Source organism: Carassius auratus, chromosome 17 (assembly GCF_003368295.1).
Source record: "Carassius auratus strain Wakin chromosome 17, ASM336829v1, whole genome shotgun sequence".
Lineage (NCBI taxonomy): Eukaryota > Metazoa > Chordata > Actinopteri > Cypriniformes > Cyprinidae > Carassius > Carassius auratus.
In genome coordinates this window covers 5,321,480-5,335,911 of record NC_039259.1, presented here as the reverse complement: position 1 = coordinate 5,335,911, position 14,432 = coordinate 5,321,480, and the positions used below count along the sequence as shown (strand labels likewise).

The following is a 14,432-nucleotide window of genomic DNA, read 5'->3' as shown; positions in this document are numbered from 1 at the left end:
TGTTGCCTTGCAAGCACTGCAATAACAAATTACTGCCAAGATTCAATAGTCAATCTTTAACCTGTGCAAAAACTGCACTCAAAGCAAAAGGTCTCCGTGGCATAGTGTTTTGTATATCAGATTGAGTGTCACAAAGATTTGAGTAACATTTTCTTTGAAAATGAGAATGTTGCCTTTGGCAAACTCACCCAATGACATGAGGGTGCTCGGTGGTGAGGAGAGCAAGTGGTGGCTTGTCCCTCTCGATGAGCCAGACAGTGTATCGTCCACTCTGCCTGGGGTGCAAAAACACGGTGATATCCAGACCACAGGACCGATGGGTAACACGTAGCCAAGGGCTCAGAACCCATGGCCCCGTCAGAGCTGAGCCATTCACTGTGAGAAACCTCCCTGGAAAAACAAACAAAGAGAAAGATACATTTATATCAAAGAGCAAAAGACTCTCCACTTGTTCCACCAGGCAGAGACCAACATTTTATTCCTCAGATTTTATGGTTACAGTTTTATGGAGTTCTCTGCTATGTCTTTTTATCAAATATCTTTACTAAAATTCGAACCACTTTACAATGAGTGACTTTAACTAAAGTTATTATTTGATACAAACCACTAATACAAAACTTACTTATATTTTAAACTACCTGCATGTAATTGCAGTGTAATTAAGTTCTGTAATTACTACCCCTAATATTACACCTATGTCTTAACCCACTCACCCTCAAACCTAACCATACCATGAAACCCATTCCTAACATTAACCATATGTCACCTCAATATCTGAATATTTAATGGTTGCACTTTATTTTACAGTACATGTACTTGCATGTACTTACAGTGTATGTATCAAAGAAAGTTCTGGTAATACAAGGTAACTACATGGGGTAGGGTTAGGTTTTAGGGTTAGGGTTTAGAGGTAGGTTCAGGGTTAGTTCCTAGTTATTACATAGTTATTGTAATTACTATAACAAGTACATAGTATGTACACGGGGAACAGGACTGTAAAATAAAGTGCTACCTTTATTGTTTTTACAGAAAGTACAGTGTAATTGCTCTTGGTAACAGCTCAATGCATCCAATTTCTATGAAACTACAGATACAATATGCTTTGATGCACAAACACTAAAATTAGACTTTGCCATGCTTGAGTTTGTTAAATCACATTTTTCAACATATGTCAAACAGGCAATAACATCTGATTTCAATTACTTAATTTATTTAGCTCAAACCAGGCTATTTTTTTTTTTTTTTTTTTTTTTCAGGTTGGTTTAGCAAAGATTTGCCAAAAGATTTCTTCTTTGCAATCTCTCCCATACATTTTTAACAAGTGGCCTGTTTCCTTTTCATACCATCTCTGTACACTTGAGTGTATCTGCTTCGTAAGGGTATGTGTGAAAGTGAAATTCGCAGATCTGTGGCCCAGGCAGCCGACAGTGAGCCCATGTAGAGCCAAAATAGATGAGTGAGGGGGTAAAATGACAACACACCAGAGGAAAACGAAATAAATAATGAAAGAGAGGAGAGAAATCAAAGCTCTGTCTGTGGGCTTTGATTTAGAGTCCTCCCTCTCAACAGCCTCATTCAGCTCCCTCAATCAGGAAATTTTCCACAGGGCCAGAGCACGGAAAAAAGACAAAAGAGACCTTCTTTTGATAGAAAAGGAATGAAAACAACATCAGGGGGAGAAAATGGAGGGAAAATTCCCCGGAATGTAACATTTTCATTATTCACAGAGTTATCTGTATCCAGCAAGGATTCGTTATAGCATCGTATTTTTAGGGTTTGGTTTACATTAGGGGTCTTGCAGCATTCTAGAGAAAGTGAGAGGAATTACTAGGCATCGGGTACTAAAGGGCTAAGAACATAAAATAATTATCTTTATATTAAAGATTTAGTAATAATACAAATTCTGCTGTCTTCCCCCATCTCTTTAAGTGATTTTACATATATATATATATATATATATATATATATATTTTTTATATATAAATTATACATAAATGTACTAAACAAGGAAGTAAAGTCTAAGGCTAAATGGCTTTCACAAGCCCCTGATTGTTCAGAATCCTTTAGGCATATCTTTAACATGCTGTGCATTTGAAAAGAGGTAAGTAATAATAGAGAGCCTGTTTCTGAAACTGACTACGGGGCTTTGATTTCTGTTAAAGGGTGTTATTAAACAGATTTATTCTCTCCTTTCTTTAACCTTGCCTTAAAATTCAATGTAATGTATCAAGTTCAGATCTGGTCACAGCAGGGGTTGTGCTAACTTAGAAACTTAGTTAAAAATTCAACTAAGCATGTAATTTGACTACGGCTTCCTTAACTTTTGAATACCACCTTAACACCCCTTGCTGAAAGCTGTACAAAACCCAAAACTTGCTGCTCACAGACTGACAACAATTTGCCATGCATTACTTGACAAATCTTAGTGCTGTGTTCTTTGAAGAAGTGTATGGATCAAATGTTGGCCTGTAGGCATGCGTTTTGGCCAGCAGCTGTGGCTGGTGAATAAACCAAACCAGCGATTTTCTGAGTGCAAACCTTAATTGCTAAAACATATCCAACACTGCTTATATAACATTTAAAAGTCATGTTGTAAAATCCCCAGCCAGATGAAATCCACATGAAGCATAGCTTTATATAGTATATATATATATATATATATATATATATATATATATATATATAGTGTTCTGGGTTCCAGGACAGAGCATTAATTGATTTATTGAGACAAAAAAATAACATTTAAGGTGCTTGGCTAGCTTGTGATCCTTCATAATTCCTCCATGTTATGCTTAATGCATCCAGTTATTCAGCTACAGCAGTTTTAAATTTTCAACAGCTCAGTCTTGATCATCAGATAATATTATGTTAATACAATTTAATTTATATGGTACTTCACAAAACAACACATAATGTGTTACACATTATTTTAAGGTGTCCTTGTTGCAATGTAATCATAAATTTAAGCACTGAGTAAAGTTGATTACTAACATGTAGGATTCATGATGGTTACTTGCATGTAATTATGCATAATTTATTGTTATTATAATAATAAGTACATGTAACATGTGTAACAAGAGTACCTTAAAATAAACTGTAACCAAAGATTATTATTGTAAGCTCACAAAAAAAAAAAAAAAAAAAAAAAAAAAAAAAAAAATGGTTTACAGTTGCTATGTGAACTATAAAGTTACAGGATGTAAAAAATAGAACTTTGTCATCATCTATTTACACTTGCAATCATCTTTTGACCCGATACAATACTATACAATACTATACTACAATGATATGATTACAACAATCCCATATGTAGTGTTATTTTTTTCTTTTTTCTTTCTTTTTTTCAGCACATTCTAGGAAATTTCTTAAGTATAAATGTTTTAGTGCTGTGGAATAAGGAACATTCTTCAATTGCTCAATTAAAGTGTGATTCTTAAATATTTTGTAAGCTAAGAAACCAATAACTTTCAAAGTCTGATATGTATTGTGTGATGATTAAACATTTCTTTGATAAATGCGACGGTCATTAGCTAAATATACGCAGACATTCAAAAACACTGCTCGCTGAGGTTCTTTCTTTCCACAGGGACTTTCTTTGGGACTTGATAGCTCAGCTCGCACACCCGCAGAAGTGCATCAGTCTCAGTTCAGTGCACACATCTGGAGTATGGAGGGCATGTATGAAGCAGCTGAATGCTTTTCAAATTTTTTATTGAACGTGCACCCATGGCTGCCTTCCAAATCAAGATAAGTTTTCAGTTAAAAACAGCAGTGAAGCCACATGTAGCTATGTGATTTATTACATGAAGACATATGCCATTTTAATCACTTTAGTGGTATGTATGCAGTAAATTTTCATAAGACTTAATTTATGACCAGAGGTATACTGTTTTTAAAATGTGTAATGCTCCCTAGGTCTCTGCATAAGAATCATTATCTGTACCATTTGATTTGCTGACAACAAATTAATTAACTCACTCACTCACTCACTCACTCACTCACTCACTCACTCACTCACTCACTCACTCACTCACTCACTCACTCACTCATTCATTCATTCATTCACAAAAAAAACATATTTTAAATCATCTTTTTTGTATATTAACATTTAAGCCTGTTATTGAGGCAAATGTTCTTTAAATTTCAAGCCATGAATATTCCAAAAAAATTACATATTCTTAACTTCTGCCACATGTTTTCATGATTTAATTTATTTATATCTTTGAACCATTCATTCATTCATTCATTCATTCAAAGCTGTTGATTAACCTAGTAGAATGATCATTAATGAGTGCTTGCAAAGTTATATATTGTGTGCAATCAAATAAATCAAACAAATTTTTTGGGAATTTGATTTTTTCTTGATTTTTCTTCTTCCTAAAAAAAATAAAATAAAAAATCTTAAATTTGTTACATGTTACAAATGTCAAAAGATACTGTTAAAAAATTCAAATACACAATATCAACATTAGTGTGGTTTTAGTGGTAGTCAGTTGTAAAAATATATATAAAGATAATTATTTAGACCATTAGACTTTAGAACATTAGACTAAGGATACATAGCTTATCAAAATATAGTCCTATAATTTGTTTGCATATCTTTGTCTCTTTTAAACTGTAAATTTGCACATAATGAACTTACAAGACTCTGAGACATGCACAATTTACAAATGCTTTGTACTACTTACATAGTAATGCTTTTTGGAAACGTACCATAGAGATGCCTAGTACAGCTTTAGAGTTATCAAAGATTCTGTTAAGTGCTTTGGGAAACTCAGCCCACATCTTTTAACCAGTAACTAGTTTAAAGTGGAAGTTTGAGGGTTTTGGAATACAGAGTAGTGCCTAGACCTACATTTACTTTTCACTGACTTCTGGGAGGTTAACCAAACGAAGAGCATGAAGTGCGAAACATATGAAATCCAAAGACGGGGATGAATTGAAACACTGTCAGTGAAGTTAAAGCTGCTGTATAAAAACAGCATGGTCAAAGCCCATGACCTAGACCCATTTGCATGATTCAAAATACTCTCAAGACGGTCTACCACCCAGAACAGTGGTAATTCTAGCACATTTCTGCAGCCCACACACACTTTCAGCCACTCTGGGTTAAACATCAAATAGCTCTAAAACTGATGAGGACAGACCATTCATGTATTTGGGGGTGGGGTGGGGGGGGGGATAATAATAATAACTTTACATGTTACAGTAAAAGGGTGAACATTTCTGTATATAAAATGGAAACAAAGAATGTGAAGTATTTGCAAAAGCTGTTCACTTCGAGCTGAGCACTTTAAAGTTCAAACGATGATGGTTACAGAACTCAGTCTGCGATTATACTTTTCAACACACTTGGATGCACCTTAGTGACAAATTCATATTTATCACAGGTTAGAGACTAAACGGTTTACTTTCTATTGCTCTTGACAACATCACAGAGAGAACTAGCTTCTTAAATGTTGGCTACACAGCAGGAGAAAAAAACATTCAGCACTCTTAGAAACTCTAGCAACGGAAACTTCACTGAATACCAACCCAGTCACTTTTCTTCAATCCCGGTGAACAGCAGGAAAAGCAGTAAACAATTTGAGTCTCCCAACCCCTTTACAAAAACAGTTTGTTTCTCTCCTTATTTTTCACTTCTGCATTTATTTCAAAACACTAATGCTGCTGACATTTACCTATCATTTATTTATTTATTGTAAATTACAATATAATATTAAACTGTGCTAAATAGTTGCATTTTTCTTCTTCTTCATGCGTCTTTAATTGCAACACATAATACTCAATCTTTTTTTTTTTTTTTATATATATATATAATTTCACTTTATTCAAAACCTCTCCAAATGAATATGTCTGTATGGTACAACTTCTAGAACGGTAATTAAATAGTTGTGACTTAATTATGTAGTTTGGAATGTACCTACGTATCTTTTGAAAGGCCGTCAATGCAGAAAGATGGTTTATTTTCCTATCAAGGTGTATGTTACACTTTATTTAAATTGTCAACTTTAGACATTCTACTAACTTTAAGTAACTTTTTAACTATGACTAACTCTCATTCATTTGCAACTACATGTCAGCTAACTCTCATTAATTTAAAAATGATAATAAATAAATTTAAAAAATAGTGTACGTCATCTAATTCATACAGTATCAGTACGCTGTGGCCACACACTGCAAAGTTTCAGTGATGATAACCACATTTTAAAATGGGAGGAAATTCCACAAAATTATAATTTTGCGTGGTTTATGTTTGTAAGGCTACTTCCCAGTGCAAGATCTTGAATTGTTTCCATGTCTTTGGTTTTGTTTCTTGGTCTTGGCTCATAACCCTTAAATAGACTTATTAATTAATAAACTAGACAGGTGCAGATCACAATATTTCTGCATTTGGCTTGTTCTTATTGATTGATTGATTGATGTTTTTATTATTATTATTATCTAGCAAAGATCTGGCAACATGCATGAGTCAAAATGTACCCTGCTAAAGCAAAGACACAACTCTGAAACACTCTTTCATTAACAACAATTTGTTTAGTTCAGTTATGTGCACGTATAGCTTCTGTAAATGCGGTTGTCAGTACCTGAACTTTTCAGGAGTTAATTAAAATGCAGTGGACTGATCACTCCCATAAAATATGGACTTACGTTTGTACCGAACAGGACAAGTAAAAAAACAGTGAACTGAAAAACATAATTTAGCTGAATTGTTTATGTGGCCTGTTAGGTTAGGGTTAGTAAAATAAGTTGATGTGTACTTGTTACCACAGAGGTTCACTACCCTTCCAACTAACCCTAGCTGTCAGAGAAACAAAATAATAATAAATACTGCTTTTGCACAAACAATTCTGCTTGTAAATATAATGGTCAGCAATTTACAGGACTCAAGACTGCAGTCAGCAAAAATAAACATGATATAACAAACAAATCAATGCAAGCTCAAATAGCATAGGCTTCTGAAGATCTTTTCAGCTTAGCAGTAAATGAACATGACTGCTGAAAAGCAACGCATCTGGCGTTGCTCATTAGGCTAATAAGACAACACAGTGCTCTCTCAGCAACATGAGCACCTGTTTGTTTGATTCATTCTTTCTTTTCTTTGTTTTGACATTTCCTCAACTGACACCAGGAACTTTGATCTCCACTCAACTCTCTGATGCCACAAAAAAGACAATATTGAGAAGAACAAAGTGCACCAGAGATGTTACAAAAACACAAGCCAGCCTTAAAAATCAAATTAATCTAGAATTCTGTTGAAATATGTTGTCAAGACTACACACTCTCATGTATTGTCCCTTTAAAATCAACAAGGTGGATGCACAATATAGTATGTAATATGTAATTATTATTATTAATAATAATAATAATAATAATAATAATAATAATAATAATAATAATAAATCAAGAATTTTACAGCTCAAGAAAAAGTATTTATTAATATGTCTAAAAATAACTCCATATAAGAAGTGCCATCGCTTAAAACAACTGTAATGTGTTAATATAGGTGTCTGACTTTTCATGTTCCCTTAGGAAAATCCGGTTCGCGAACAAATCACTCGATGTAACCGGTTCTTCTTGAACCAGTTCACCAAATCGAACTGAATTGTTTGAAATGGTTCGCGTCTCCAATAAGCATTAATCCACAAATGACTTTAGCTGTTCACTTTTTTAATGTGGCTGACACTTCCTCTAAGTTCAAACAAACCAATATCCCGCAGTAATTCATGTACGCAAACAGTACACTGACTGAACTGCTGAGAAGAGAGAACTGAAGATGAACACCGAGCCGAGCCAGATAACGAACAATGATTAACTCGCTCACGAGATTTAAAGTTCTATTTTATTTTATTTTATTTTAATAATATTTGAGGAAGGGGGCACAACAATACAATCCTGCTTGGGGCGCCCATTTGGCCAGCAGCAGCCCTGTATATAAGACACTCGATTTGCTTTGAAGTTCTTTTCACTTAAAGTATTCCATTCACTAGAAGATATAGCATGCAATTATATGACTCATACAGAGATAATACTATACAAGAAGAAGAAGAGGAAGAAGAAGAAGAAGAAGAAGAAGAAGAAGAAGAAGAAGAAGAAGAAGAAGAAGAAGAAGAAGAAGAAGAAGAAGAAATACACCAACGTGAGACTGATTGATTGGTTGGTTGAATATATCCTTATGACAAAGCGGAAATTAAAAAAAAAAAAATGTTTTTGTTGTTCAGATCTCTAGGATGCCATCAAATACATATTCATTTCTAAAAAGACAGCTATTGTTGACAGATATTGCTGCTTGAAGCATGTCAGTTTTTACTACATCAAATACAAGGTCTCACAATCAATTAGCTGTATTAATACATTCTCTCATTAGATAATTTGTGGAAACGCTACTCCAAAAAAAAATAAAAAAAATAAAAAAAAAAAAAAAATAAATAAAATGAAATCATAATTAAGGGGAATTTTTTATAAAGCATTTGTTTCAAGTCCATAGCAACATTGCGGCTACATCAAATCAATCAATTTGAATGAGTGAAGCCCAAATGAATCCTGCTGGGATGTGATTGACATAGACCTGAACTGTTGTCAATGATTTGATGTTTCACAGCAGGGCTACCCAGAATCCTCTGCAACACTAGTGCTGATCAAGGAAAATTTTTATTTATTTATTTATGTATTTATTTATTTATTTATTTTATGATCACAGTCTCCCTGCATTTCTTCCTCTCACTAAACACACACACACACACATGCATATAAATTAAATTATCATGCACCTGGCAAGTAAATATAGTGAAGTAATATCTCGAACAACAGAGCTTCGAAGATTCATCACTGCACAGTCTACAGAAATGCAGCTCTCTGAACTCAATTACTCTGGGTTCATTTGAACCCAAGGCACAGGTTCAACAAAAATAAAATTGTATTAGTATACAGTAGTTTATGTATGTATGTTTTTATATTTTTAAGTTTTTATAATGTATAATTATTTCATGTAAGAATTAACAAATGACTGAATTAAATATTTGTATTATTATAAAAGCACATCATCATTTTTAAGTATGTTTTTTTAATATATAATATAAATTAATGAAATACTTGTTTTCGTTCTCTCTCTATGAAAGTTTTAACATTATGGCATACATATTATGATAAACATCATGTGTTATCCACAGTTATCACTCTCAACTTTCTTAATTAACTTTTTAATAGTTGATTATAATTAATTAACAGAATTAATTAGCAGAAATAATGTGTGATAGATTGGATTGCTATATCTATATCTCTGATAATCTAATTGTTCCCTCTCCTTTTTGCCTCTACAGTATATTCGCAATATCATTATTTTCATAATTGCCTTATAAAAAAAAAAAAAAAAGTTACTTCATAAAACACACTCAGACAAAACTGCAATACTTTGGTATAAAGCAAATCATTCAAAGGTCACAAAGAATGTCAGAATTGTAAAGAAGCAAAAAGTAAAAGGTCAAGAAAACACACTGCAGCAAAAGGAAAGAAAAAAATATGTATATGTCATGAAAAAAAATATTTATATATATAAATCATAATACATCCTACATACAGTATGCCTGTGTAAAGCAGCTGTGCATGAAACGTGACATATGTGACCGCAGCATTTGAAGTGAACACATAGCCTGGGAAAGTTAGAATAATTTAAAGCAGCAGGTAAGCAGTCAGTTTTTCTTTAGGGTTTTGAGGAAGTGAATGATTTAGTCTTACTTGGTGATCATGATGGACCACATTTCCACCAGTGATTGGAAAATAAAATACCACCTTGTAGTTCAACCATTAGCTTTACCTTGTGGTTTCTTTTTCAAACTGTAGATGTGGAAAGAAAGAGAAACTAATAAAAACCAGCGTGCCCCCACCCCCCTTTTTGGATGAGAAATAAAATCAATAGGTAATATGCCTTCTTGGTTAGATTTCTGTGACATTATACGATGATGGGGATTTCAGAGAAGGGCCAAAGTTCTGCTCCAAATTGATCGCGGTAAGAAATTGAGAATAAAGACCTTTCTTTAACTGAATGACTGTGGATGAAAAATTTGCTTTATTAAAATATAGTGTTTAATGTTCCGCTCCTTTGCCCAGGCGTCTTTTGTCCTTTCAGTTGCTGGTCAATGTGATTTATAAACGCTCAATGAGAAACAAAGGCAAAAATGAACTGAGTCATGCAAGAGAAAATTATCCAGGCTCCATTTGCAGAATGAAATTGACTTCTGAAAATCGGGACGTGTACAAAAAAAATTATATCAATGAGTTGACTGAATGAGCATGTACTCGTGTGCGTTTTTGGCAGGTTGTCAAAGATGAGTGTAAATGGTCACAGCGGGTGTAATAAAGAACATGAAAGTGATGGTGACAGGTAGTGTTGACCTGAAACCGCTTTGATAAACAGGCAGAAAGAAACCTGATGGCGGTAAAATTATATAAACAAATCACTGGCTGTCTTTGTAGAGGAGACGAAAAGGAATTAATCCATAAATTAGCGAGACCCCCTCTGGCACAAACACCAATGGACTTCGCTAGTTTCCCGGCAGTGACAGATCTGTGGCCAGCTGAAAGTCCTGTTTAGGCCATTTATCCACCGACAAAAGCACAGAGCTACAAGAGAATTATGACTGGAGAGCTGCGCCCCTCCTGAGTGGTGTTATTACCTGATTAGGTTACATTAAAAGCATGTAATAACTCCATTTGTGTCATAAAAAGACCCAACTTCTCTGTTCTGCTTTGCCCATTAGAGATTATTTCACAAATGCTCCATCCAGGGACTTGAGAAGCGAAGGAATATTAATGAGACGGAGTGCTGGAGCTTACAAAACAGTTGGAACTAACAAATTCGCCAGTTTGAAGTCAAAAGTTCTAGCCTTTACTAATTTGACACTAGCTAATGTTGTTTACACGCAGAACACAATATGTCTGCCGCTGCTATTTGGCTGTGGGCGAAAAATGGCAATATGAGTGATTTATTGGAATATATTTATATTAAAGCATGGATCATAAACAGTCATCCAAACTAATGACATTTACATGTCATAGAGATGTGTGGGAGGATATTTTCATGATGAGATTAAATATTAGAAAGATTAAAAGGCTGACAGAAATATGGTATAAAGTGAACAGACAGAAGTTTGCCATTAGGAATATATTGACAGATACCAAATTAAAAGAATAATAATAATAATAATAATAATAATAATAATAATAATAATAATAATAATAATAATAATAATAATAATAATATGGGGTAATGACTTGAAACTCAATTTTTATGTATATAGGTATTTAATTTTTGTAATTTTTGAGAGGCTTTATGTCAGTACCTTTCATTATTCTTTCAAGAAAATAATCATTAAAACATTATATAAAATGTTTTCACTAGATTATTTTAAAACAGTTTTCCTTTTCTTTATCGTATGCATTATTTACCATTGACATATACAAATTATGTATCATAATTCACAGATTATAAGAATATGATAACTAGTATCCGGATTCACTTTTAAAGAACTAATAAATAGCTAATAATAATAAAAATAATAATTATATATATATATATATATATATATATATATATATATATATATATTTTTTTTTTTTTTTTTTTTTTTTTTTTTTTTACTTTTTTTTACTTTTTTTTACTTTTTTTTTTTTTACTGTATGATAGTTTTAATTGTTTGTTATGTTAACACATTTTACCATTTTACTAAGACATTACATTTTGCATTTTACATATATATTTCATCATTTAGTAGATGCTTTTATCAAAAGTGACTTACAATTGAGGAAAACAGCAAGCACTTTACCATAAAGAGGCCAAAAAAAAAAAAAAAAAACACAGGAAATGCTTAAAATACAAATTGTAGATATTGACCAGTTTAGTAAAAGATAGACAGGGAGGGATTAAAGAAAGCAAAGTTTATTTTCTTTTTCTTTCTTTTTTTTTTTTTTTTTTTTTTTGATTGCTGTCCAATGTCGGAGATGACTTTTCAGCTGTTACTTGAAAATATCCAATGAGGTGGGGGTGTAGAGTTTTGCTCAAGCCCGTTTTAAAGTTCTTTTGAATTTTTTTTTTTTTTTTTTTTTTTAGTTTTTTTTTTTTTTTTTAGTTTTTTTTAGTGCAAGGTTTTATGAACAGGTAAAAAATATACTAAAAGTTTTCAGTTTCTAATTTAAGCTTTAATTTTAAATGAGTTCTGGCTGTATCCTCATTTTGGATTCTATCACATCTTCAGAGACACTTCAGATGTAATTGCAAGTTGTTCTATGTGATGACTGATTTCACTAGCATTAATATCCCAGAACTCAGCATGCAGGTATGTCACTAAATTGAGTGTTTATGATTTGTTTAAATGTTAAATTAGAAGAGCTAAATAGCCGTTATTGTGACCAAGCGCATATCAGGCATGTTCAACTCAGCAGGGCACTACGGAAGTATGGTCTTCGACTGATTGGAAACCATTATCGACACATTCAGTCATGCTCAACAAGTTTCCCACTTGATTACACATGCCAGTTTCACGCAGGCACAGCTGTGCACATACAAACACACTTAAACAGAGACTACGGTAACAGCTTACGTCCATGCCAGCCAGATGTGCAATATTCAAATAAGTGAACAGATTAATTAGGGTGGTGTTTGTCATTCCCCGTCCCTCCTTGGTAGCTCCAGCTCCCTCCTCGGAGGCTGCGGCAGACGCCTCGCCTCATCCCATACACAACGGCGGATTTAATTAGCCAGCTGACTGAGCCAGACGTTTAATTATTCACCAGTGCAGCAAGAGGCTATGAGGAGACAGATGAACCACTCTTAAGTGGAGCCAGTCGCCCATCCTTAGAAATGCATTGCTAATGGTGCAGACCAAGGGTCAGCTACGCTTGCAGATGCTCCAAAGCCACATAGCAGAGCGGCCAATGAGGCTGGCGGGAGGCGAAACTGTGACCTTTCGACCTCTTGCTGCAGTGCTATATTTCTTTCTCTTTCTTGCCGATGGTCTGAAAAGCTCAGTTACAGCCCCTTTAAGCCTTAAATTATTTAAAGAAAAAACTGGATAACATCTCATATAGGTTAGGGAAACAATATGTCCCGATCTTATTTCACCTCATATTTAAAGGGAAGTAATAAGACATTTTGAAATAAAAAAAGAGTTAAATTTGTACCTCCAGTAAAAGTCTATTTTAACATTATAGCTAATTTCTGTTTGTTTATGGAGGAAGGAAAAACTTTAAAGTTTGAACCTAATAAAAATACAAATATTTGTCTATACAAATTATTTTTTCTTTAATTATTCTTTTTTATCTGCTTTATAATTTGCATTTATCCCTTGTCTTTAACAGTGAAGAAAAGGCAAATTATGATTTATTTGAGGTAATTGAAACTAGTCTGAGCTAAATAAGTTATTTTATATAAAGTAAATGCAGATGTATTAATATCTGTATTTACATTTACAATGATATATTTGAGAGGTACTCAATATCGGTGTGATAAAATAATTCATATGTGTATAAAGGCTTTAATTTAAGTATTGTCATTTCTGTAACACAAACAAACTGTTCCTGAATTGTTAAGTGTATAGGGCTTCTCTGTACTACTTTGAAAGATGTGTTCTTGATTCAGCACTGGACAGCTCCTCTGCTGCTCTTTCCTAATGAACACTCCGCTTCTTCAGGAAACAGCTCCATAATGAACGAGTTATGATTATCCTGAGAGCATTAGTAGCAGTATTATCCAGCTCCAGACCCCATTATCTCCAAGTTATAGATCCTGGAGCCATAGACTTACTGAATGACATATCATTAATACAGTAGTTTTTTTTTTTTTTTTTTTGGTTGTGAATGCATGAATATAAATGCATACTATACACTGTGTACAAACTATTTATATATATATATATATATATATATATATATATATATATATATATATATATATAATTTGTAAATATTTTAACTATTGTATTATATTTAAAAATGCATTTTACAATAATAATAACAATAATAATAATAATAATAATAATAATAATAATAATAATAATAATAATAATAATAATAATAATAATAACAAAGTGTGTCACATTCTGAAAAAAAACAAAAAGTACATGTAAAGGATGGCACTTTTGCATTTTTCTGAAATATGAACAATAATAATAATTTCAAATGTTTTTTTTTTCTTTCTTTTTTAAACTTTTCACTCAATTTAACTTAGAAAATCTGCAACAAATATCTTTCATTCAATTCAAGGAGAAGAGGATCAAGACAAATGCAGCCGATCAACCACAGCACACCTAAGGGACAAGCTACTATTCATGCCTCAAAACTGTCAAGTGTAAGTAAACAGGAGCTCTGAGGAATTATTCTAGAATGCCAGACCCAGTTCTCTTCATGGAATCGTTCCTATTTTACATGCTCCTAATACA

At 33.0% G+C, this 14,432-nt stretch overlaps 1 protein-coding gene across 2 annotated transcripts in view; it reads right to left on the bottom strand.

The window, feature by feature from the left end:
- The window catches only part of LOC113117028 (ALK tyrosine kinase receptor), a 374,362-nt gene that overhangs the window by 145,755 nt on the left and 214,175 nt on the right, over window positions 1-14,432 (bottom strand). For both annotated transcript variants that reach the window (XM_026285385.1, XM_026285386.1), the window contains exon 4: window positions 189-390. In XM_026285385.1, coding sequence (XP_026141170.1) covers window positions 189-390 — 202 coding nt within the window. The remainder of the gene's footprint in view (window positions 1-188; window positions 391-14,432) is intronic.